This window comes from Corella eumyota, chromosome 5 (genome assembly GCF_963082875.1).
Source record: "Corella eumyota chromosome 5, kaCorEumy4.1, whole genome shotgun sequence".
NCBI lineage: Eukaryota > Metazoa > Chordata > Ascidiacea > Phlebobranchia > Corellidae > Corella > Corella eumyota.
In genome coordinates, this window is record NC_137494.1 from 10,625,671 (window position 1) to 10,649,663 (window position 23,993).

Sequence of the window (23,993 nt, forward strand, 5' to 3'; positions counted from 1 at the left end):
TTAATAGGTGTTTGTTTATTTAAATTTAAAGATTGTTATAAGGTTTTTAAAGTTTGGTCGGTTATATCTAATAATATTTATATTTCGAAAATGAATTAAAAAATAATTCTTGTTTGTTTGTTGTATTTAAATGCTGGTTTGTTCATTAAAAATTTAAGTTCGATATAAGGCATTAAAAATTTGGTATGATGTATTTATTTTATAATATAAGTAGTTAAAAAAACATATAAGAAAGATAATTTACGTTTATTTATCATATTTAAATGCTTGTTTATTCCATAAACACTAAAGATTATTATTTAAGCGCAGAACAAAGAAAAAATTTTAATTTTTTAGTGTATTAACTAAAAAAGGTATACGTAATATTTGATTAATTAGTTCAGTTAATCTTTTTAAATAGGTAATGTTTGTCTATAAATTTATTTACAATAAATATTAATTTTAAAAATAATCAAATAATTTCGAACCATATTTTATTTATCAAATAAATCTAGTCTTAAATTTGTGTGCGTGCGACAAATAATTTTAAGTTTGAAAATCTAATATACTAACTATATATTTGTTGATAGTTGTGTGCACTCAAGAGCATATTCTTTATTCTCTTTTAAAATATTAAAGCAAAAGAATATGAATTAGGCTAGTAACTGAATAAAATTATACATTTCAACACAAGTAAAGTAATATTATACAATGTCTATCAAAACCAGTTTTACTTAAAACTAGTCAAAAATTTCCCAACGAGATTTAAAAAAACATGATTGAAGATTCAAGCGTAATAAAAAACAAAAATATAAAAATTAGCATTTTTTTACAAAATAATCAAAGTTTTACCCAAGTTTATGTGCATTTGTAATAAAATAGCAAAACAGTTAATTTTTTAAACTTGCTTTTAGTTTAAAGGAAGCATGTAAATTCATTGTTGATTTTCTGTAAAAATACAATCTTTGGTAAAATCTGTTTTTAAAAGCGCGCCGAAGAGTCATATTATATAAAATCTTACTATAGGTAATGGTAAGTGTGACTTAGGGAATAAGGCACCGGGGCATCACTTGCGGTGCTAACAAGACATTGCCAAAAAATTAATCAGCAAATTGACAGGTGACAGCAAATTGTCAACGGTGTGAATTTAAGTAGTATGTTGAACCAGTTATATGGCGTCGGACTACGAGCCGATAGGTTTTGCGTTCGAGCCGCATTTTTGTTTTATTATTTAATATCTATGAAAGCATTTTAGATTAAATTGAAATTTTATGAAACAATAACAAAGTGCTTTGTTAAATAGATACTGTTATTAAAATTTTAAATTATAAAATGTTAATTATAAACTAATATTTATAAAGAAACGAAACACTGTGTAAATCATTTAATATCGTTTAGTACAATTTTTTTATCCAGACAATTTCCAATGTAAGTAAATGAATTTTCTCTAAATTTAACTATTCGATAAGGTTAATCTAAAATGAATATATATTGAAAATAGTTTTATACCAATAAATTTATTTAGTTTGTCTTACAAGTATTTTATTAAATTAAAAAAAAAATTAATCAAGCACACATACATCAGGTTAACAAAAAGAACAATCAGGTAAAATAGTTTTGAAGTTTAAAAGAAGTAATTAATTAGACAAAACAATTAAACAAAAACAAATAAATAAAAATTAAAACAGGAAAAAATGTTAAATTATAAACATTTTGTTTCTTCTTTTTTTTGTTATTTTAGTTTTCTTCTTTATTTTTTATTTTAAAACAGACATTAAAAGTGTTTAGACATTAAATCGTTGTCATAATTACTGTAGTGCTTAATTTACTGTTGTATTAGTTTACAATAAATAATTGATTTTGATAAACTAAATGCTGTTTTCAGTAAACCAAATTGTGATTAAGTAAACCACATTTTTGTTAACGTAAATCAAATTATGATTTTAATAAACCTAGTTATTTTCGCATAACCAATATATAGTTAAATAAATTCAAATATTTTTTATATAAGCCACATTTAGATTTTTTTATAGCCCCCCTTGGGGAACCGGGTTTATTGCGAACACAATATAAAAAAAAAGAAAAAAGAAATGATAAAAAAAGATTAGAAGTAAAGATGTGTTTGTTGTAGGACTGATACGTTTTTGGATTTGGAGTGAAATTTTAGGGGCTGTGTAATTGTGGTTAAGAAAGCTAGAAATAAGAAAAAGAATATAAAAGGAAAAAGCAAATAAATAAGTACACAAAAATGGTGAGATCTGTAAATATATAAAATATTTACTGGAAGTATGTTATGTCTAAGTCTATAATTAAAGGTTTTTATGTGGTTGGGCATTTTTTTGTGGTAAACTAAGTACCAGGGTTTTATGTCGTTTGTGTTTTTCGGTTTGCTTGCAGATATGTATAGAGGTTTAATTTTGTTGTTGTTGTAGTTGTTGAAACGTTATGTTGTATTTTTGAAAGTTGTATTTGAAAATCGTGGAAGTTCATATAATTTTGCCAATTGGTGGCCAATTTCATTTTCTATTATTAAGTCCTGAATGTTTGCTTTATGTAAGTATTTTCTGTATCGGGCGTGAGAGAATATATGTTTTAAATAGAGCGCTAGCAATCGGCATAAGCCGATAGGTTTGGAAAATTGTAACTCAAGAAAGTTAATTGTTTTCTTGTTTGACCCACAACAACAAAGTTTGCCAAATTGGCCAGGAAAAAAAACATTATTGCTCGTGGTGTTGCAGTCCGAACTTCTTAATATGATGGGGAACCAAAAATAAATAACAAAATACGTCGATGTTGAATTTTTTTTTTTTTAAAACACGTTTAAAAATGTAATTAATTTGATGAAATTTATCGCATTTTTCTATTTTGTACTTTTTGCTTCAATAACACTGAGTTGACCTGTATGATTCTTGTAAGTGTTTGTGAGCCAATATCAACCGTATTTTAACTTTTAAAATTAATATCATAACCTTAATTTGTTATAATTTTTTTCAATACAGCCTACCTAATTAAAATACTTAAAAAAGTGAGAACTGTCTTATATAATATGGCTTAATTTTGCTTTTCATGCTAAGTTCGTTTCCTGCAAAAAAATGTTAAAGAGAATCGAACCCACGACCTCATATGGTAAGATCTGCTAGAAAAAGTACTAGCAGAATGACAGTGGTGACAATTTTTTAGATAAAGTTTTTACGAATTAAAAATGTCTAAACATTAATAAAACGGATTTACGTTTTTTTTATCCTCGATGTGGAAAGGATGAGTTCACGACCGAAAACCGTTACCTCGACCCAAAGTATATATATGAACACAAGTAGCTTAACACGTGACTGAAAGTAAAATTAGAAGATCGCAATGGGTCTTGAAAATGCATTATAAGTATTGAAAAAAAACACGAAAATTTTAATTCACAAAAATAAAAAACACGAATATCTCGTTTTACAAAAATTCCTTACGTAAAAATCTAAAAATTTCACCTAAATTTCATTTTACTAATATTTTAACATTTTTAGTGCAATTTTTTTTAAATAGTATTATTATCAAAAAGAAATATGATTAAAATAAAGGTAAAAAAAATAAAATAATTCCCAAAATGTTGTTTATTAAACGTTATTATAAAACAAATTGTGGTATGAATGGAAATTGAGGACAAGCTTAAATAATACTTAGGGCATGCGACAATTTCTTTAAGAAAATACAATTTTCTATTTTCAATAAAAAATTTTGCGTGTAAAAGTGTAAAAATATTAGTATAATAGATTTCTGATTAAATTTTTAGGTGCCCATATTAGAAATTTTCGTAAATCAAAATATTCGGGTTTTTTCCTATACCTGTAATGCATTTTTAAGACCCATTTTGGCCTCCATAAATCGAAAAAATGACGTAACAATGCGGTTGAATCGGTTAAACTACTTGTGTTTATATATATACTTTAGTCTTGAGTTGCTATTGGCAGTTTAGAATGTATATTTGGGATAAACCGCCTTTGTAAAACATAAAATTTTTCGTGGTTTCACGTTTTTTTTGTTCTATATGTTTTTTTTTGTTTCTATATGATGTTACTAAAACAAGCTGTAAACAAACTTGTGGTGGTGTTTTTAAGTTACCTTTGAAAAGTAACTTAAAAAACAACATCACAAGGATTTAGTTACCAGACAGCCAGAACATGCTGTAGTATGGTAGTAGTAGAACTTTCAACAGGGGTCGCAGGTTTTATTGACACAATGTGTCACAATATTGTGTCACTGGAAATGACACATCTTTTGTGTCAGAAATATAAAATGACACATAATTTGTGTCAATTTTAAATGACACATATTTTGTGTCAATTTTAAATGACACATATTTTGTGTCAATTTTAAATGACACAATTTTTGTGTCAATTTTGAGTAACACAATTTTGTGTCAATTTTAAATGACACAATTGTTTCACAAAAATAATGTGTTCCACAAAAATGACACAATCTTTAAATTTTATTTAAAAAATATATTGGTTTACAATATTAACTAACTAAAAAACAAAATTTTATTTTAGGTCCACAACTTTACAAAATGATGTTGCTTTGTGATTGACAACGACGATTTGTAATTGTTCATAAACTAAAAGTCACAAAATTAAAACCATTTATTAACTTATGTTAAAGCAAAAAGTAACATCAATAACAATTGAAATTATTTATGTTTTTATTAACTTTAATCCTTTTGCTTTATCAGTTGTATAAAATTTAATAAAAACTACTTTTTTTAAATCATGATATTTAATTTAAAATAATTTTTTTTAATTTAAAGCTAAATTATAACTTGTTTTAATAATATTATACAAAAATCTAAAAAGAACTTTGTTGTACGTGTGCTGGCTGTGTAGTGTTAGAATAGGGTTTTGTTTGTTACTAACATAAGGTTTTAACACCTTAAAGATATATATATATATACTCAGATTTTGCAAAATTAAATTTCTTTAAAATATAAAACAGTTTTAATTTACAAGGCGTCACAATTACGTCGCTACACAGGGGGCCAGTAAGAGGTAATTAAAAAAAAGTTTTTAAAAAAGGAAGCCATTTTTTTCTTTGTAAAGATAAATGAAATTTCTAACAATTAAATTTTAACGTTGCAAAAAGAGACGTCTTTTATAAAGTTTTAAAAGTTTTAATTTTTAGAAAGGTTTACAGTTTAAGACTAACAAAGTTATTAGAAAAAATTTAATAAATAAGTTAAAACATTAAATAGTAAAATAGGTTTAAGATTTATTTAAAAATTAAATAGAGAAAAAAATTAAAGAATTCTTGTTTAGTGCTTAAACTCATGTTAAACATTTAAGCTATGTAAAATATTGGAGTCGTTTTGGTAGTTTTATTTTATAGGAATGTAGCCATAAATTTAAAAAAAATAATTATTGTTAGTATTAGTTTTTAAACTTGCAGCATTCAGGCTTATCAAAAAACTTATAAAGTATGTTTGTAGTCTTAATTACACAAACTTAAAAAAACAGTAAAGTAAGCGCCGATACACATAACTATAAAAAATTGTTGCGCCACTTCGCTGCTGGATACTTTACGCCATCCTAAATGTAATTAAAATTTCTTTGTCTTTTATGTAAGATTGTTGTAATCTAGAAATTTATGTTTACTGTTAAAGGACTATTAACATACAAAAAAATGTTAAATTAAGATAACTTTTATAAAAATGTTAATAAATCAGAAACAAAACTATTATAGTTGATTTAACTTGTTAATCTAAACGATTTAAGTCATCAGAAAGATTATTTGTTGGTCTTTTATAGGATTGATTGTAAAACTGCTATTTAGGTTGTTATCGCCATATAAAAAAATTTACTCCAAAAGCTTGATAAAAACATTTTTTGTCATATTATGGTATGATATTATCAGCAACCTTTTTTAATTTATTAATAGGGGGTCATTTTTAGTCAGATTGTTGAGTTTTATCGCTAAATTATCCGGACTTAACGCAGCTGGAGAAGATTTTGCACTCCTGACCACTATTTGTGATGGATGAATTATGTAGTTTTACTATTTGTTTTGTATTTTTTGTAACTCCTTTTTTATTTAATAAAACGTTAGTTTGTATGCAATTCAAAAAAGAGTAAAGTCACATGGTTGTTTTTTTTGGCAAGTTCTGGTTATTTCGCGAGTTAAAATTAACACATCATAATGGACCATATTATTTTTATTATGTGTGACTCTATGTTTATTAGTGGTCATGAAAAACAAAAACCATTTTATAAAAATTATTATTTACAGAGTTAAGATAGATATTAAAAGGTACAGCAAAATATTGTTTTAAAGTTATTAACAATTAGTAATTCGATGGCTTGTGTTTTCTCTGGTGAAACATCGGACGCGTTTTTAGCTACACTTAATGATAAAAAATGCACCGTGTGTTCGTTTTCCTTTAAAGATAATACATTACTTAAAAAACATGGCGAAATATATATATAATCCGTCTTTTTTACATGTTAATTTTATTAACAGGATACAGTGTAAATTGCTGTTTGCCATGTAGAGGTAGTAATATGGCCTCGGAACGAGGATCAGGTCATTATCATTGCCCTAGCTGCAAGAATATATACACCCGTAAAGCAACTTTTCAACGTCATCTTCAAGGTAAACTTCTGTAAACTAAAATGTTTAAACTTAATTAAACGCATACTTAACGATTTTACATATTTATTTTAGAAAAAAATGTTCGAATAATTTATCGATATCTTGTACAAAAAAGGTCTCGCAAAAAAGTAAGTGTTTTGGCTAATATTTATTATTTTAAAATTTGTAATTTATTCAAACTGGGATTTTAACAGTTTGACGCCTATATTTTAGTAAGTAACCTAAATAAAAAAAACCTGCTTAATATTTTACCAAAATGAAACAGTAATCTCTCAAAAGAAGAAATGCGATATTTTATCTTCGTTTTAACAAAATTTAAATATATTTTATTTACATGCCTGTTAATTGCAATACATTTATTAACCGCATTTAATATTATTATATAACATTTCTAAAAATTTTATTTACCTTCGTTTTATATTACTTATTTTTACAAAAGAACAATTTTTTGAACTTTATTTAATTTAACGGTTACAGGTTTTTTTTAAACGTAAAGCACATATTGCTGATTATGTAATTTAAGCTAGTTTTTTTTATAACAACTTCCACGGTAATTTGTTATTATTATATTTTTTTTTTTTTTTTTTTTTTTTTTTTTTTTGGTTTTTATATATATATATATATGATTATAAACTAATACATAGATATTATATTAAAGTACTTTATAAAACATTTATACCTTTAAATTAACAAAATATAAGTTAATAAGCCAATTAAATGTAAACATACGTTTTAAAGGAACCTGCATTATTACATTTACAAACAAAAATTTTGCAACTCTAAAAAACATAAAAAATACTACTGAAGTGCAAAAAATTAGGCTAATTATAATTTTAAACCTTTAAAATTCTGGAATTAAATACTTAAAAAATATTTCACGCAAAAATTATAAAAAAAATCTACATTTTGTAGGTATTGAAGAATTTCTTTGAAATGCTTAAGAAAAAAAAAATAAGCCAACCAATAAAAAAAACACAGAAACTAACAATACAAAAGGTTAATATTTATTTAAAACATAATAATTTTATTTAAAAAAATTAAATAAACTAAAAACAGTTTTATTAAATTACTTGTAACAAAATTTGTTTAATTGCATAATAACTGTTTAATTTTTATGTTTTTAGTAAAAACAAAACAAAATACAACCTGTTAAGTGTGCAAAAAAGTTTTTAAAAGTGAACCCTCGTTAAAACGTCATCAGCATCTTCACAATAAACAAACACTGCTTCCTGCTATTTGCATAGAACAAAAAAGGGGGGTATTCATGGTAGCTTTGAATAAAAGCGAGCTGCTGGCACCAATCCATGTCCAAAGTAATAAACGACTACAAATAGAATTGTGCAGCAGTGAAGATTGCAAATCTGTTATGATGGACGAGCAGATACTCAATCGAATGCATCCACCTTAGGTCTGCTGGCACAGCAATGCATACTCAATTTCAAACATTACAAGAAAGTTCCCTAAATAAATTGGTAGAGTTACAGTTAATTTCGGTAACCAAAAAAGAACAATTAAATCAAAAGTTAGACAATAGCATTTCCAAAAATGTCCCTCTGGTTATTTATGCAAATTTTGCAGATTTAGGTTACGCAGCACGACAAATGTACTTTTCTGTATATACAGATAAAAAAGATTATTTTTGTGAATTTTTAAGAGTAAGGGTCACCTTTGACTCAAAAAATGAAATTTGGTCGTGTAAATGTCCATTTTCTGGCGATAACAAATCTTGTGACCATGAATTGGTTAGCAAATGGTTACGGTGCCAAATCAATCTAGATCTGCTTAAAAAAAATATTCAAAGGTAAGGAAAAATTTTACAAAAATACATGTTTAAATATAAACATTAAAGAAAGTAAATCAATTTTCAAGTGAAAAACTAATTTAAACATTTTAGCACAAAATTGCTGCCAACAAAAGAAGACGAGTTTTTGATGAAATACTACCTTTGCCAAAAACAAATTCCAGAAGCTATATTGACGGAGCAAATTTTAGAGCTACCTCCTCCAAACTGTTTTATGCCAATTGAAAAGAATTGTCCTCAGTGCAATGGTAAGGAGCTAGTGGAACATGAAACAAAAACAGCTTCTATCTATGGATTCAACAAAATTACAAAAGGTTTAGTTCATTTAATATTTTACTTATAGGCCTACTCAATTTGTAAAATAGCAAAATTTTTAAGCCAATATTAAAATTTTTGCTAAAAATAGTTATATTCATTGTGATGAACAAGTTACTAAACTATAGTTAAAAACAGAAATTACAATATGTACAAAAAAATGTTTCGGATGTAACTTTGTTATTCGATTTCAAGAATACAAAACAGGATTTCATAATTACAATAATACAACTATATTGACTTGCAAATTGATTCAATACCTGATTAGAGGAATTAAGGTAAATTACAATCTAAACAAAAACGAACAGGTATTCAGTAATATTTATATAAAATAAAAATATTTTACCTTATTAGAACCACGTTAGTGTAGAAACTGGATTAAAAATGCTTTTTCGAGAAGAGAATTTGGACATCACAAACATTCGGAATGGGTTTATCATTTTTGTGCTTTACTGAACATTGAATACCAATTTACCTGCTTTAAATGTGGACCAAGGCCAAAAATCGTGATTGCTGATGGAAACTGGAAAAACACATGTCAATTGCCAGGTTTAAATAACTATTATGTTAAAATGTTACAAATTAAGTTTAATAAAGTCATATCACATGTACTAATCAAATACCTAATAATATACAGTTGATTACCTGAAGAAGCAAGACAAAAAATATGATGAGCATATTAATATTAAAAATATGTGGTCTGATTATGTTAAAGAAATAATTGGAAGAGGCTTCTATGGTAATTTTTTTAAGCTGCATAAACTCACCTTTTTAAAAAAGCATTTGTAAACACTTTTTTTTTTAAAGGATTGCAAAATCCATGGAAGATTTCCATTGGCTATGAAACGGTTGCTCCCTAGATGCTAATCAATACAAGTATTGCAGAACAATGTAATGCCCAAATGAAAAAAGACAGGTGGGCCCAATTAAATAAACTTTTTAATATTTTATATATTAGTTATACCTGTTTCGTAAACTTAATTCTTTTTGGTTTCAGACAATCCTTTAATTCAATGTCAATAGTTAACTTTTTGTTCATGACAAGATTGGGCTTACAACTACAAACAAATAGTATTAACAAAAAAAGTCAAAAACGAATTACCAATTACTTTGATAGTAAGTTGCTTAGAAAAAACGATGCTTTTAAATTTAGACATAAGTTAAACATGTGTTTACTTTATATTAACAATCTTACTAAAAAAAAAAAAAAAAATTGGCAAAACCTGTTTTTTTGATATTCACAGCCTCAATTTCAAAAATTAGTCATCCATCAGTGTTTGTAACTGGGTCTGCTGTCGATCCATCTTTTTTAAAAGCTGGTACCTCTACCAATGTTGACTTGTCGAGGATTGACTTTTCTGATATTTCAACAACTATAGATTCTCCTCCCTCCTCTTCAATAACATTAAAACTAGCTACTACTTCCACACACCAAAAGACTCCAGAAATAGCCCCCACTACAAATAATTTAAGAATTGACATTTTACCCCTGCCTTCAACTTCCCTTTCTACCTCTACAAAAAATTTAAACATTGATGATTTTGACTTACCAAAAATTAATTCTTCTGCTTCAACAGATAATTCAAAAAATGACCCTTTCGTTGTAAAAGTAACATCCCCATTTGTAGCTGCTGCTTTCGACATTCCTGAACAAGGTTCAGCTACAAATGTTCAACCTGATATATGGCCAAAACAATGTAGTATTCCTCAAACCACCATAAATATTTTATTAAATACTGGTAATGTGGTTTTATTAAAAGATGACTTTGAATGTCTACGGCCAAAACAAGAATTAAATGATGGTGTAATTGATGCATTTTTACAACTTTGTTCTCAGCAACCATTTTTGAAAAGTACAAAGTCCTTCCATTCCATTGCAACTTTTTAGTGTGGCTACATTTGAAACATAAAGAAACTGGTTACAGCAAATGGACTCATTTCAAAAAGAACAATACTTTATTTAGACTCCTTACATATGTTCCCAAAAAAACATTAAAACCCATTTTCGATACATCAATTATGAAATATGGAAAAACGATAAGTCAGATGACTTATCGAAATGGATCATATTAGCTCCAAACGACACACTGCTTCAAGAAAATAACTTCGACTGTGGAGTTTTTGTTTGTCTAAATGCTTACTGCATTTGTACAGGAAAGCATTTACATTACAACGACAAAATCTCAACAACAGTAAGAAACTGGATTGCAAATCAAATATATAGCTTCCCTTTTCAAGATAACAAATCTATGATGCAAATCTCCCAACAAAAATTAGACTCATCAAAATTATTTTCAAGAAAATTCTCTCCATTAAAAATAGGTTTTCATTGTCCACATGATTATTTATTCACTGATCATTTCTTAGTTAACTTAGTTTCAACCCATTTTAAAAGTAACTTTATATCATGTCGGGCAACAGATTGCCTTCAAATCAAAGATGCTAAAATGGTATTTTGTGAAGGAACTTGCAGGGATTGGTATCACCTGATGTGCCTTAACATGAAAAATCAAAATTTACCCAAAAAATTCCTCTGCCCCAAATGTTTAGCAAAGAACCTCGAACAAAAGGAAACAAAAAAATTTACTATTCCAAAGCGGCAACAGGTAGCCATAACAAAAGCAATTCTTAAGGGAAAATGTGATACTTACCTTTGGGATGTTATGCAAGAAAAATTAATTTCAAAAAGGTAATAAACTGAACAAAAAGCAGTAAAGATAAGAATGTTAATCAAAACATATAAACAGTACCTTTAACATTTTTAGAATGCAAATATATTCTGTCAATTTAAAAAAGGGTGTCTATAAAAAATCTAGAACTGAAGTAATAGATTATGGCGAACAAGAAAATTTGGAAGAAGTTGTGAAATATCTAAAAAACATTACAGATGAATTTGTTGGGTAACTTAAGTTTTTATATTTTTACTAAATTTTTCTTATACTTTTATTGCCAATATTAAAAGTTGTAACATTTGATAGAAATAACAAAGACCATCACAGCACAAACTTGCTGTTTGAAGTGTTGTTAGGGGATGCCTTTGTGAACGGTTTAGCAATTGTAAGAGATATTTCAGTAAATGATGCTGAACTAGTAAGTTAAATTAGTTTGGTTCAAGTTGTTTTTTAAACATCGCAGTTATACTTTTAAACTAACTTAGATGTGCAGTAAAACAACCATTTATAAACAACATCTGAATTATTGCATAAGTATCATTACGTAACAAACAAGTGTTTTTAAAAAACATAAACCCAGATTTTTTTGCATTACTGATGCAGTTCACATAATAAAACTAAGTATTGCAAAACACTGTCATGTTTATTAAATAAGCAATTTTAATAGTACTACTTAACAAGTTGTTGTACAACTTCATAACTAAGCAATACAAAGTTTTAAATATCTGAAAATTATTTTTAGGTTCTGCAAGAGCATAAAAGGTGGAGCCATTCTTACAACTTTTTTGATTTTTAAATATAGAGCTTTGTTTTTCGTTTTTCAATAAATTCAAAATAAAAAAAGGATATTACTAATCTCTGAAATTTTATACACATTAATTTACCATTCAAATTCTAAGACATACTATTAAAATTTTAATAAAAAAATAAGCACTAACGTATAACCAACAAAATTAAATGTTAAATTATTTTAATAAATACCATAATACAAAATTTTAATAAATACCATAATACTAAGTAATAAATACCATAATACAAAAGCAAAACTTAAAAATTTAACATTGAAATTCATATTTAAACAAAAAAATCTAGAATTTAAACCTATAAACAAGTGACAAGTAAAACCTCAAAAGCTAACCTAGTCTGCTAGAGTACGCAATAGGTAGACCTTATTTACCGAGTCTTGGCATTTTGAACTAACCCACTAAATCAGTTTTTTGAACTAACCCACTAAATCACACATAATCTAAAGCTTTTCTATGTAACAATTATCGTGGAACAAAAAAATGACACATTTTTGTGTCAATTTCACGCAAAGTGACACTATTTTTGTGTCACAGAAAATGACACAAAAATTGTGTCACAGAAAATAACACATAAAATGTGTGTTACATACGGAGTTCTGGGTTTAATCCCACTGCTTTTATGCTCTTGCCTCAAGCCCGCGACAAACAGACAAAGACGCTATAAACAGTTAATCCATACTTTATGTCTGTATGTCATGTTGTGGTCATGAAGTTTAAAGTAGGGCAGTTTTTGACGAGATCTTGTGCGTGCAAGCGTAAAAGTTGGCGTGTACATGCAAGCGTAAAAGTTTGGCGTGTACGCGTGATTTATCTTTAATTTTGCATTTACTTTTAAAGCTAGGCATGTAAAACAACAATTTCAGACGTGCATTTTTTTCAACGAAAAAAATCTTGTGCATGCACAATGCCCTATTTCCAGACTCGGTAATCATCACACAGGCCATTAACTGATAAAAATAAATCTATTTACCACACAGGAAAAATAATAAAATGCGGAAATTGCATAGACTGTTTTTTTGTATTTACGGCAACTAAGGGCATTTCACAGTGTCTGTATTTGCTTTTTTTAATTAATTGACAGTCAGACACTATCTCGGAATAAACAGTAAACACTTCTTAAGTTGTCCTGTGTGATAAAAAGTTACTTTCTATGTGATCCTGTGCTGCTCTATGTGGTTCTGTGTGGTAATTAGGGATTCGCCATGATAAATATATACGAAAAAAACATTAAACATTTTATTATATATATCTGTTTAATATTTTATTGTATTATAGGCTATTAAATTTTTTTAAAACAAACGCATAATTATCTATCTGATAGCTTACAGTATTCTCAAAGGTATTAAAATGCCAAAAGAAGCTGCATTTTCAAAACTTGAAAGAAACTTTTTACTTAAAATAATAAATTCGGGGAGTAGGATTGATGAAAGAGGAGTTTATGATTACAGAACATTAAAAATTGAATTTGGTGGGGATTTAGGTTGGTACCATTTTCTGTTTTGTATACTTATCTTATATCAATCTATGAACAAATTAAACACATTATTAATGCAGTAACATATAACAGTTTAAGAAGCCAACACAATTAATGTACCAGAGTTACTTGTGTATAAAAAGGAGTAATAAAACACATAACTAATGTATAATTTACCTTGCATTAGTATTATAGTGTCACTGTAATTTAGGAACTCTTAAAAAATGTAGGATTTTAAAAGAAACGAGAAGCAGGAACTGTTAAAGTAACAAAAAACAATATGCATTGGTTATCGCTATCATAAAATAATATTAACATAGCATTAAATGGGTTAAATTATATGTAGGGTTGAAGAAGGTGAATATATGTTTGAAGAACCAGAAAAATATTTAAAAATTAACAAAAACCATAAATTAAAAAGATTGTTCATAGACTATATATATATGTATAAGTTAATTTTGTGCATATTTTGACCTCTAGTTATATATTACAGGTTGTTGTACTGTGAGTTTGGGTCACACAAAAATTTTAGCTCAAGTTGTTGCCGAACTAGATCGACCAAAGGACAGTAGGGGAGGTGAAGGAAAATTAGCCGTTAATGTTGAACTATCCACCATTGGTTCACCCTGTTTTGAGCCAGGAAGGCCAGGTTAGTGTTAAAATATAAAAAAAAGATATTGTATATTCAATAAATTTAAATGAATGGGAATTTTTTAAATTTTTTTATTTATTTTTATGTATATTATTTTTTTTTTTTAATATTGATCGCTTTAATTTAGGTGAACTTGGCATTGAAATTCAAAGAGTTTTAGAAAAAACAATTGTGTTTTCCCGTGCCGTTGATCTTGAAGAATTATGTGTCAGAGTGGGCGAAAAATGTTGGAGTATTCAATTATACTTACATGTTCTTTGCCACGATGGAAATTTGTTGGAATGTGCAAGTATTGCGGCTATTGTAGCTTTGAAACATTTTAAAAGACCATGTACTTCCGTTCTCGGACAAGTAAATATAACATTTTTATGCTTTACAATTTAATACCGGATTTTTTTTCACACAGTTGTTGAAAAACTGTTAGAATCTTTTTTCTCTTATATTTTTTTATTTTTGATGTGGGAAGGTCGCCTTTTTGGCTTAAACAGAGAGTGAAATTAGTTACCCTTACCCAGTGTTGAGTTGACTTGGGCATTTTAAGATTGTATTGTTTAAAAACTTCTTCAAAAATATGGAAGCAGTGGAAATCGACCCAAGAACCTAATGTGGTTGAATTTTATCTAACAAAATTAAAATGAAATAATTTTCATTTAGATAACGTAAAATAATGTTTCTAAACATGCTCACTTTAAATTTGACTTTTTGATATTTTAGGAAGTAACAATTCACTCCATGGAAGAGAAAAATCCTCTTCCCTTAACATTACATCATCTCCCATTCTGTGTTACTTTTGCTTTCTTTAAAGGTTGGATATTAAATTTTAAATAAGCTACTTTGGTTAAAAAAATTGTTGTAGTTTTTTTTGTAAAATCCTTCTTCCTGAAATTATCTTAATAAAACTGGCACCGTTGTGTCAAAGTTACAACACTTGGTACACTTTCCTCATCTGGAATAAAAATATAAAAGACAATTATTGTTGTACTTCCACTAAAAATTTCAGTTGGCAATTTTCTTTTAATTTTTACCATATACAATTTTTTAGATTGTGAATACCTTTTAATTGATCCTTCAAAAGTAGAAGAAAGGGTAATGGATGGAAAGTTGGTTGTGTCCATGAACCAACACAACGAAATTTGTGGACTCCAAATGAGTGGAGAGATGCAATTGAACAAGGAACAGGTAGGAAGTGGTGTATTGATTAGGAAAAGTGATTTTACTTTAAACCTTTTGCGTTTAGTATATATTTGTTTATATAGTTTTGCCCTTAGGTTATGTTGCTTCTGGTAATTGCATCAGCTAAGTTAAAATTTAAGCGGCTTAATTTGTTAAATTGTGAAGTCATCCCACCCATTTTAATGATAAATGTAAAAAATGAATCAGCATGTTTTAAATGGGCCAAACTTTTTTTACTTGAAAAAATATATTCTGATTAAAGTTAAATTTTATTCATATGTGATATTAATTATTGTGTCTAAAAGATTCTTCGGTGCATAAACATTTCCACCAAAAAAGTTAAAAATTTGGTCAAGTTTGTTCTTGAGGCTTTAAAAAAAGATGAAATTGCAAAAGAAAAAGGAAAAGGCAAATCTAAATATACAGTTAACAATTTGAGGTAAGATATAAAAAATGTTAGAATTATATTTTTTAATATATATATATACAGTATATAATAAACTGGCAGGGTGACGTAGTGATTAGAATACTTAAATACTACATGAGGTCATATGTTCGTTCTCCACTGCTCACTTGTCATAGCCCCCTTAAGTATGGTGCATTTCGAATTCCTGCTTAGTTAATAAGTAATCGACAGAATGATTATAGGTCTCCACTTTTTTAAATATTCCAAACTGCCCATGTCAACTCGGAATTATGTTGGGGTCATTAATAAAACTTCATGTTTTGGTTATGAATCCGCCTTCGCACGAGAATGAATATGCAAAACAAACAATTTTTGTAATATATAAAATTCATATTTTTTTGTATATATCTTTACCCCTGATGTGGGAAAGTCGAATGCGCGACTTAAACATTACTCCAACCTAGTCTCGAGTTGCCTGTGGCAGTTTGGGATATTATAGATTATAATTGCCCCATAATTATTCTGCTGATGAAGTGCTGGCTCAGCAGGAGTTCATACCGTTTATAGTGCCTTACTCAAGGGCGCTACAGCATGAGATCAGTGGGGTTGAACTCACGACCTCATGTGTGGTGTAGCAAGTATCCTTACCACTACACCACGCTGCCGGTAAATATAAAATATTAAAAAAACCTGCAACTTTTAATAACCTTAATGTTTAACATTTTTTTTATTAGGGAAGACCCACAAAAGACTGACAGTAAAATGGTTACTGATTTAAACCATAAAATCAAGATAGAAAAACCAACGGCGACACCAACAAACACCAACGAAAACCATTTAGAAAATAACATAGAAAACTCAAGAACGAAACCGACATGGTTAACAATAATAGATAATAACACTGCCAGTATTGGCGAGGGAAAAGTTAACTCTTGGACAACTAATAATTCAGAAGTCATTTTTAAAGCGTTAAGATCACAACATGAAAACTGCGAAAGTGACGATCGTGTGGTTATTGAACAATCTGAAGTTGGAGTTTTTACTAATTAAATGTTCATTTTTGCTTTTCTAAATAAATTTTCAAGTAAAAACAAACTGTTAAATAAAAAGCAAAAATTTGTTAGGTGTTGCATCGAAAATAAATTGTTTAAAAATATGAGTCAATACTAGAAAAACTAGCCAATAATCCCATGTAAAAAGTGGTTTTATTTATATATAAACCGCAATTTTAATAAACAAGTTATAGTTAAAAGCAAGCGAAATACTTATTTTTTTGACTATATCCTTATTCTCGATGTGGAATTGAATCCACGACCTCGTGGTAGTGTAGCAATTAATCTTACCACTACACCACGCTGCCGGTAAAATTTGTACATAGGGAATAAGGTCAAGGAAAATCGGATCATAAAAATTACCAGGTCCTAATTTAATAGAATGGAAGTTAATATAGAATATATATATGCTTACCTCCGTATAATACTGTTGGGTTTAACACCCGTCAAATATATTTAAAAATATTAAGTCAATTATATAGCCAAATCTATTTATTAATCTAACACGTTTACCATAATTATCCAATAAGTTACATAAAGGTTGTTTTTAGGTTACATATACATAAAAATCAACATTATTACTACTTTACTTACACACTAAAAACCTATTTTATATATCGACTACATTCTTTATTATTGTATTTAACTGTTAACTAAATCTATATAGAAAATTCTTGGTATAAAAACTTAAAAAACATCCTAACTGTAAAACTTATATTAAGCAGGAAAGCGCAAAAAACGGGCATAACTGTCAGTTCAAATATTTGTTTCAAAAATTGTTCACAAAATTTTAACCTATATTCTTTGCATTTATAAAACAAGCAAGTTTGAACACAGTTTACACTGGCCTTACATTACAAATAGCGACAATTTTACAAGATCAAGCGAAAATACATAATAGGACTACGTTCGACATAATAACAAATACATTTAGAGCGTCCAACTGCCTTATGGGCCTTAGGTTGGTCCTTAAATTAATGTTTTATTTTGTATGTACCCTTTATAACCTGTGTATACTTAAATATACTTCAACGAGGTCTTTATAATTGTTTTCTATTAATAAATATTTTGTACGGCGTTTAAACCACACGAAAGGGCATCAAGTTTGCCCTGTTTTAGTTCGTCGAACGAAAGTTATTACTGCGCCTGTGAAAAAGGGTTTCTAACGTATTTTTTTGTTATGAAATTAATATTAGTTGATACTGGTTAATAATGTTCTGTTTTTGGTACCCAGTGGCCAACACTGTATTTTTTGTCTAAGGTTGACAGGCCAAACGTTTTTTTTTCATCGTTCGGTGTGAACCCGGCATCAAATTTGGTTTAAGGCTAGGAAAGCCAGTGCATGGAAATTAATGAAGATGCGATGCCCTTTCCTACAGAGGAAAATGCGTAAACGCTTGTCTGTAATTCCAATACTAAATATATTTGATAAATAAAATATTATTTTTAAAACTAATCTTTGTTGTAAATAAAAATATGCATAAACATTACTTAATTAAAAATATTAACTAAACTAATTAATCAAATATTACGTATTTAATTATTAGACTAAAAATTTCAAAACAAAATTGATTTAAAAGCATTTAAATATCAATCTATACATTGTGTGTTTCGAAATCTAAGATTTCGAACCATAAATATAATTTTTTTTTCATTGTATATATCTTTGTGAAAAGGTCGAATGTGCAACCTAAATATAGATATATCGGTTCAATTCCCATTGCTTTTATGTTGTAGCGCCGTTAAGTAAGGCGCTATAAACGGTATAAATTTTTACTAAGCCAACACCTAATCAGCAGCTTAGTTATCGTGCAAATATAATCTTTAATATCCCAAACTGCCACAGGCAACTCAAGACTGGGTCAGGGTGACTGTTGTTACTCTATGTTTAGGTTGCGCATTCGACATTTTTACATTAAGGATAAATTTATTTATACAAAAATGACTCAATACCTCGAAAAATAAGTTTAAAGTTTTCATGTAAAAACAGTTGTCAAATATAAACTGGAAATTCAATAAACAAAAGTTATAGCTAAAAGCAAGCCGTGTACTTCTTAAAATATGAAGGGAAATTAAGTTAACGCCCTTCTTTAAATTAAAGCGATTCCATTATATAGTAACATCACAAAAATAATTGTTTATAAAAATTTAAATTAGCTTATCCAGTATTATTTTAAGTAAGCTACAAACCCTAACGGTCAAAATCGTGAATAAAAACAAGACACTGGGTGTCCGTATATCAAGTTCCTATGGTAAAAACCGATGCATTTTGTATTTTTGTTATTTACATATTTTAAAACGTACGTCCAGCCGTCTTTTAGAGTTTAACAATAAATTTACGAGAATATCAATGGCTTCACCAACACGAAATCCAAAAGACCTTCGATCCATTATAGACCATCAGCCGGTAAATAAACTTTTAATTTTTCATCCAATGTCATTTTTGATAATACCTAACTGTTCTGTAAGGATAAAGAGTTTTCGTGTCCTTGAAGTCAAATATGTCATTGTTATTAGTGGTAATGGTTTTAACACTGTTTTGTGTGAGTTTTATTAACTGCATGGGCATTTTCAATTTGTGATTGTCCAGTCATAAGATAATTCATTGAAATTTCATTAAATTTTAAAAAGTTTCTTGCAAAAGAAAGCATAACGATGACCATGCGGTTATTATTTTGCCCATCACAACGATCACTAAATAGATGTATGAATTGTTTTCCAATCCTTTTTATTTTTTTTAAGTATTTGTACACAATTGGAGCAACCTTGCTTAAGCTCTTTTTAGCCTTTGTTTCGTCCCACAGGTAAAAGAGAGTCTACGTTGAGGTAATTTCTGTAATAGAAAGATTTGTAACCCTTAGCCTTTGAGAATAATAAAAAGGAAAGGTTTAGCCATGCAGAAGTATTAAAACCTTTTGCATATAAAATGCTGTGGTGCACACAGTCTGTTTAATTCTTGTTTAAATTTCTCTGGCTTTACTTTTTTCATTTATGCGTGCCAAGTTTTCTTTTCTTGTCTCTGTTGTAAGAAGTAATACTGAAATATTACTTATTTGAGAACAGTAACCACACTTATCCTTTTTAATTTAACAAAACTTTAAATCCAAATTATAGCGCCTTACTCAAGGACCCACGACCTTACGTGGTGTAGCAAATTGCCAAAATGATATTTTAAATTTTTGAAAAAAAGATAGTTGAGGATTATTGTTATTTTATATATAGTAATTATAAATATTAAAATTACTACTATGTTATAAAGTTTCCTAAGCGACTTTCATTAACCTTATTTAAAAAGAAATCCGTTCTGTCAGCAAATCCTAACTAAAAATTACTGAATAACATTGTATTTTTTCTATGAATAAGTTTGTATCCAAACATAACAAATCATTTTGGTGTAAAGAAAACCAAAAAAGTAGCTTATGTCCATAATTTGGGCTTAAGCTCTTTAAGTCTAAAATTTTTTGTAAAATTTGATTTTTTTTTTGCTAACTTAAGATTTAGACCAGATAGGAGTATGACTAAAAATGAAAAAATATTTAAAATGTGACATAATCTACTTGAGTTCCACAACAGCGATGTGATTTTAAGTTATTTGGGATCCTAAATTTGTTCACCGCAGCTTTCATTCTGTAGTACTGTTTAATAAACGCTATACCTATTTTGCTTCCCTATATTTGGGATGTAAATGGGACCTTTTCACTATGAAAATAAATAAATATAAAAAATTGGTTGGGAAAGGAAGAATCACTTTTTTAAACCTCCAAATTATATTGTAGTACCAACATTACTAACCTACATACATATGTTATTAAAAATGTTAAAATGTTTTATAAACTTACTGTTTTATCTTAAAATGTTTTATAAAGGAAGGCGACCCAGCTTCAGATAAATTATCAAAACTCACAAAATTTGTAAGCAATGATCACAGTGAAAATGCATTGCTTCGATCAAGAATTGAGGAACAGGGACAACTTATTTGTTATTTAAAGCAAAGATCTGATGAATACATGAATAGAAATAAGGTCTTTTAAATTCTGAAAAAAATTGGAGTATTTATTTTTAATTTTTTTTTAATTTTAGTTTTTTGCACATTAATGACAGTAAATAATAAGATATATAATAAAAATTACGTCAATGCAACAGGAAAAAATAATAAAATGAATTTAATGATTTAAAACATGTCACAAATATTAATGTTAACATAAAGATTTTAAGTATGTTATGGCGTGGTCACCAAACCCATTTACATTTTACCTGAAAACAAAATTTAAAATATGATGTCAATTTTACAATTTTTTTATGTGAATGTTAATACAAAATATCTTTATTTTATTTAACTGAAATAGTATTACTCTGTAAGAGTTGTTAAAAATTAATTATTGTAATGGAGTTATTGTAAAAAATACTTTTAAACGCACTGTTAATAAATTGTTACCTATTTTATATATTACTGCTTTTATTATCTGCTTTCTTTTTTTAACATTTATACCTTTATATTTATAGAATTTAAGTGAAATAAATAGTGAGTTGGAAACACTAAGAAATAACACAATTGATGAACTTAAAAACTCAAAAAAAACTTGCACAATGCTTGAAAAACGGTAAAATTAATAATTTAATATCTGACTGAGTTTTGACATTTGAGTTTGCGACACTATAGATTAACTTTATAACCCTACTAAAAAAAATGAAAATCCTAGATAACTTAACTAAAATTAACATTATATTTTTTTTCAAAAAATTTAATATTTATTTAAATATTAGAAATATAAATATTTTTTTCTTTGGTCAGTTTATTTTAAATTACTTAGTCTAAAAAATATATCTCGCGCAATGTTTAAGTTTAAAAAAAAAATTATGCTGAATATAAAAAATCCTTTTCATCGTATCATTAAAATGCAGCTTTTTTGAGCTGGCAGACAATCATGAGGAAATAATTAAAATAAAAGATGGATACAAGTCTAGAAGCCAGCAACTTTTGGTACAAAACAAAATATTAAAGGAAGAAAACAAACAACTATTTTCAGGTTTAAATAATGTTAATTTTTGCTTTGTAATTCTACCAAATTATGTAATACTGGTATCTATAGTGCGAACACCTGTTGTATCCAAAACTATTAGGAGCAATCTAACCGGCAGCATGGTGTAGTGATAGGAACTCTTGCTACACCACACATGAGGTTGTGGGTTCAATCCCCACTGATCTCATGCTGTAGCGCCCTTGAGCAAGGCGCTATAAACAGTATGAACTCCTGCTGAGCCAGCACTTAATCAGTAGCATAATTACCGGGCAATTATAGTCTCTATAATATCCCAAACTGCCACAGGCAACTCGAGAGTGGGTCGGAGTAACTTATGTTACTCTATGTCTAAGTCGCGCATTCAACTTTCCCACATCAAGGATAAATATATATACAAAAAAAAAAATCAAACTAGGTTAAAAATGCTACTCTATGATTCAGATTAACCTAGTTTGATTTGTCTTTAAAGTCAGTCTTCCATATTAGGGATAAACATAATAAAAAAATTGTTAAAATTATAATATCTTTTTTTTTTAAATATCTAACTGGTATTGAGTCGTGTTTCTTTTAAACTAATAATATTCTGTATCAAGCTGCTATTCGAGAAAGAGATGACAAAATTACTGAGAACCTTTTAAAAATAAGCAAACAAGAGAAATTAATTGATAACCTACAACTGAAAAATGACAAACTGAAATCAGAAATTAATGAAACTGCAATCGCACATGGATTTGAGGTAAAAAAAATATAATACATTTAAAAGTAAAAAGTATCAATATTGTTTTATGTTTTGATTGCCTTCGATTTTTCTTGTCTAACAACTTTACCTTTGCCTTACTACCAACTTTAGTTTTACAACTAGCTCAATAACATCCAAAACTGCCAAAGTCAACTTGTGATTGAGCCGGGGTAGAAAATGTCACTCTATATTAAGGATGTGAAGTTGTCCTTGCCACAACAAGGATAAAAATTTCAAAAAGAAATTTTTAATTTGCTGGAAATTGTAATATTTAGTTAAAGAAATTATTGAACATCTGATAATTATTAGACGATTATTTTTCTTTTATTAGATTGAAAGTTTAAAAGTTGAGTTAAAACAAAACAGAATAAAAATAACTAACTATGAAGAAAAGATAAATCGTTTGAATGAGACTTGTAATCAATTTAACAAGGCTGAATCAGAAACAATTCAAACTCTAAGAAAAGAAAACGAAAACTTTTTAAAACAGGTAAAACAATTGTTTTAATTAAATAAAGTTTAAAAAAATTATTTAATTTTGTAACTCAATCAGGGTACATTTTATTAACAATTATCAAAAATTAATAAAGATAAAATTAAATTGATTTAAGTTGATTAAAGTTATAGAAAATAAAATTTAGTTCGATTAGATCTTATTGCTGCAAACAAAGCCAAATGTTTATTTAAATTAGGTTATGCAAAGGGGTAAACTGCTGCAAGAAAAACAAAGTGAAATTGACTTCCAGATTTTAAACTTGAAAAAAGTTGAGGAAGAAATGATAAAATTAAAAGCGGAATTCGCAACCAAAGAATACAGAGTAAATTCCAACCTAAGAGTAAGTTAAATTTTGGTTAAATGTAATTTTCTGAAATTTGTCCCCTGATGTGGAAAGGTTGACTTTTTACAACCCATGAAGTAACATTATTTTCCCTGACACAGTCTTGGGCTGACTTAACAGTTTAAAATGTTTTTAATTTTAATTGTCTGATAATTAAGAAAGGGAATCAGTTAGGATCAACCCAGGACCTTTTGTGGCAAAGCCAAGTATTTTAACCACTCAACTATGTCAAAATGATTTTAAAACAATGGTTTATTATTGCTTAAGGTAAAACTGTTGACTGAAGAGAATGAATCTTTGAAAGAAGAAATTAGAATTAATAAACTGGAATTTGATGCATTCAAGATACACAGCAACAAACTTTTGACTCAAGAAAAAGAACTGAACTCAAAGCTTAGAAGAAATATTTCCTAAAATTTAAACTTTGAATAATTTGTGCA

General features: G+C 27.8%; 4 protein-coding genes across 11 annotated transcripts; 3 read left to right on the plus strand and 1 right to left on the minus strand.

Moving 5' to 3' along the window:
• Window positions 1-7,351: 7,351 nt before the first annotated feature.
• LOC145751958 (uncharacterized) lies at window positions 7,352-13,247 on the minus strand. Of its 8 annotated transcripts, XM_082568131.1 has the most exons (8): window positions 10,270-13,247; window positions 9,943-10,176; window positions 9,684-9,777; window positions 9,487-9,582; window positions 9,066-9,242; window positions 8,547-8,692; window positions 8,270-8,381; window positions 7,352-8,063 (listed from the first exon to the last, which is right to left on the minus strand). In XM_082568131.1, exons 3-5 carry the CDS (start codon window positions 9,756-9,758, stop codon window positions 9,156-9,158), a joined length of 258 nt encoding a protein of 85 aa, XP_082424257.1. In that variant the 5' UTR covers window positions 9,759-9,777; window positions 9,943-10,176; window positions 10,270-13,247; the 3' UTR covers window positions 7,352-8,063; window positions 8,270-8,381; window positions 8,547-8,692; window positions 9,066-9,155. The 8 variants fall into 8 exon arrangements, with proteins under 8 accessions (XP_082424257.1, XP_082424253.1, XP_082424251.1 ...); XM_082568127.1 differs by having other exon boundaries at window positions 9,487-9,575; window positions 9,943-13,247; XM_082568125.1 differs by having other exon boundaries at window positions 9,943-13,247.
• On the plus strand, window positions 11,167-11,669 carry LOC145753470 (uncharacterized). The gene is made up of 2 exons (XM_082569880.1): window positions 11,167-11,408; window positions 11,485-11,669. Exons 1-2 carry the CDS (start codon window positions 11,167-11,169, stop codon window positions 11,621-11,623), a joined length of 381 nt encoding a protein of 126 aa, XP_082426006.1. The 3' UTR covers window positions 11,624-11,669.
• A 231-nt stretch (window positions 13,248-13,478) lies between the features above and the next one.
• On the plus strand, window positions 13,479-17,005 carry LOC145752850 (exosome complex component RRP45-like). Its single transcript, XM_082569207.1, has 7 exons — window positions 13,479-13,677; window positions 14,165-14,320; window positions 14,451-14,674; window positions 15,038-15,128; window positions 15,366-15,502; window positions 15,802-15,935; window positions 16,637-17,005. The coding sequence occupies exons 1-7, from the start codon at window positions 13,545-13,547 to the stop codon at window positions 16,950-16,952; spliced, it is 1,191 nt and encodes a 396-aa protein (XP_082425333.1). The 5' UTR covers window positions 13,479-13,544; the 3' UTR covers window positions 16,953-17,005.
• A 2,228-nt stretch (window positions 17,006-19,233) lies between these two features.
• LOC145752867 (coiled-coil domain-containing protein 89-like) lies at window positions 19,234-23,967 on the plus strand. The gene is made up of 8 exons (XM_082569227.1): window positions 19,234-19,361; window positions 20,821-20,976; window positions 21,458-21,555; window positions 21,857-21,981; window positions 22,569-22,711; window positions 23,046-23,204; window positions 23,407-23,550; window positions 23,821-23,967. Exons 1-8 carry the CDS (start codon window positions 19,305-19,307, stop codon window positions 23,965-23,967), a joined length of 1,029 nt encoding a protein of 342 aa, XP_082425353.1. The 5' UTR covers window positions 19,234-19,304.
• Window positions 23,968-23,993: the final 26 nt, after the last annotated feature.

Coding starts and splice junctions, on each gene's coding strand:
- LOC145751958 (XM_082568128.1), bottom strand. CDS start 10,363: ATGTCGAAAGCAGCAGCTACAAATGGGGATGTTACTTTTACAACGAAA.
- LOC145753470 (XM_082569880.1), top strand. CDS start 11,167: ATGGTATTTTGTGAAGGAACTTGCAGGGATTGGTATCACCTGATGTGC. Junction 11,409..11,484: donor GAAAAATTAATTTCAAAAAG/GTAATAAACTGA, acceptor TAACATTTTTAG/AATGCAAATATATTCTGTCA.
- LOC145752850 (XM_082569207.1), top strand. CDS start 13,545: ATGCCAAAAGAAGCTGCATTTTCAAAACTTGAAAGAAACTTTTTACTT. Junction 13,678..14,164: donor TGAATTTGGTGGGGATTTAG/GTTGGTACCATT, acceptor TATATATTACAG/GTTGTTGTACTGTGAGTTTG. Junction 15,503..15,801: donor TGCAATTGAACAAGGAACAG/GTAGGAAGTGGT, acceptor TGTGTCTAAAAG/ATTCTTCGGTGCATAAACAT.
- LOC145752867 (XM_082569227.1), top strand. CDS start 19,305: ATGGCTTCACCAACACGAAATCCAAAAGACCTTCGATCCATTATAGAC. Junction 22,712..23,045: donor CAATCGCACATGGATTTGAG/GTAAAAAAAATA, acceptor TTCTTTTATTAG/ATTGAAAGTTTAAAAGTTGA. Junction 23,551..23,820: donor GAGTAAATTCCAACCTAAGA/GTAAGTTAAATT, acceptor TTATTGCTTAAG/GTAAAACTGTTGACTGAAGA.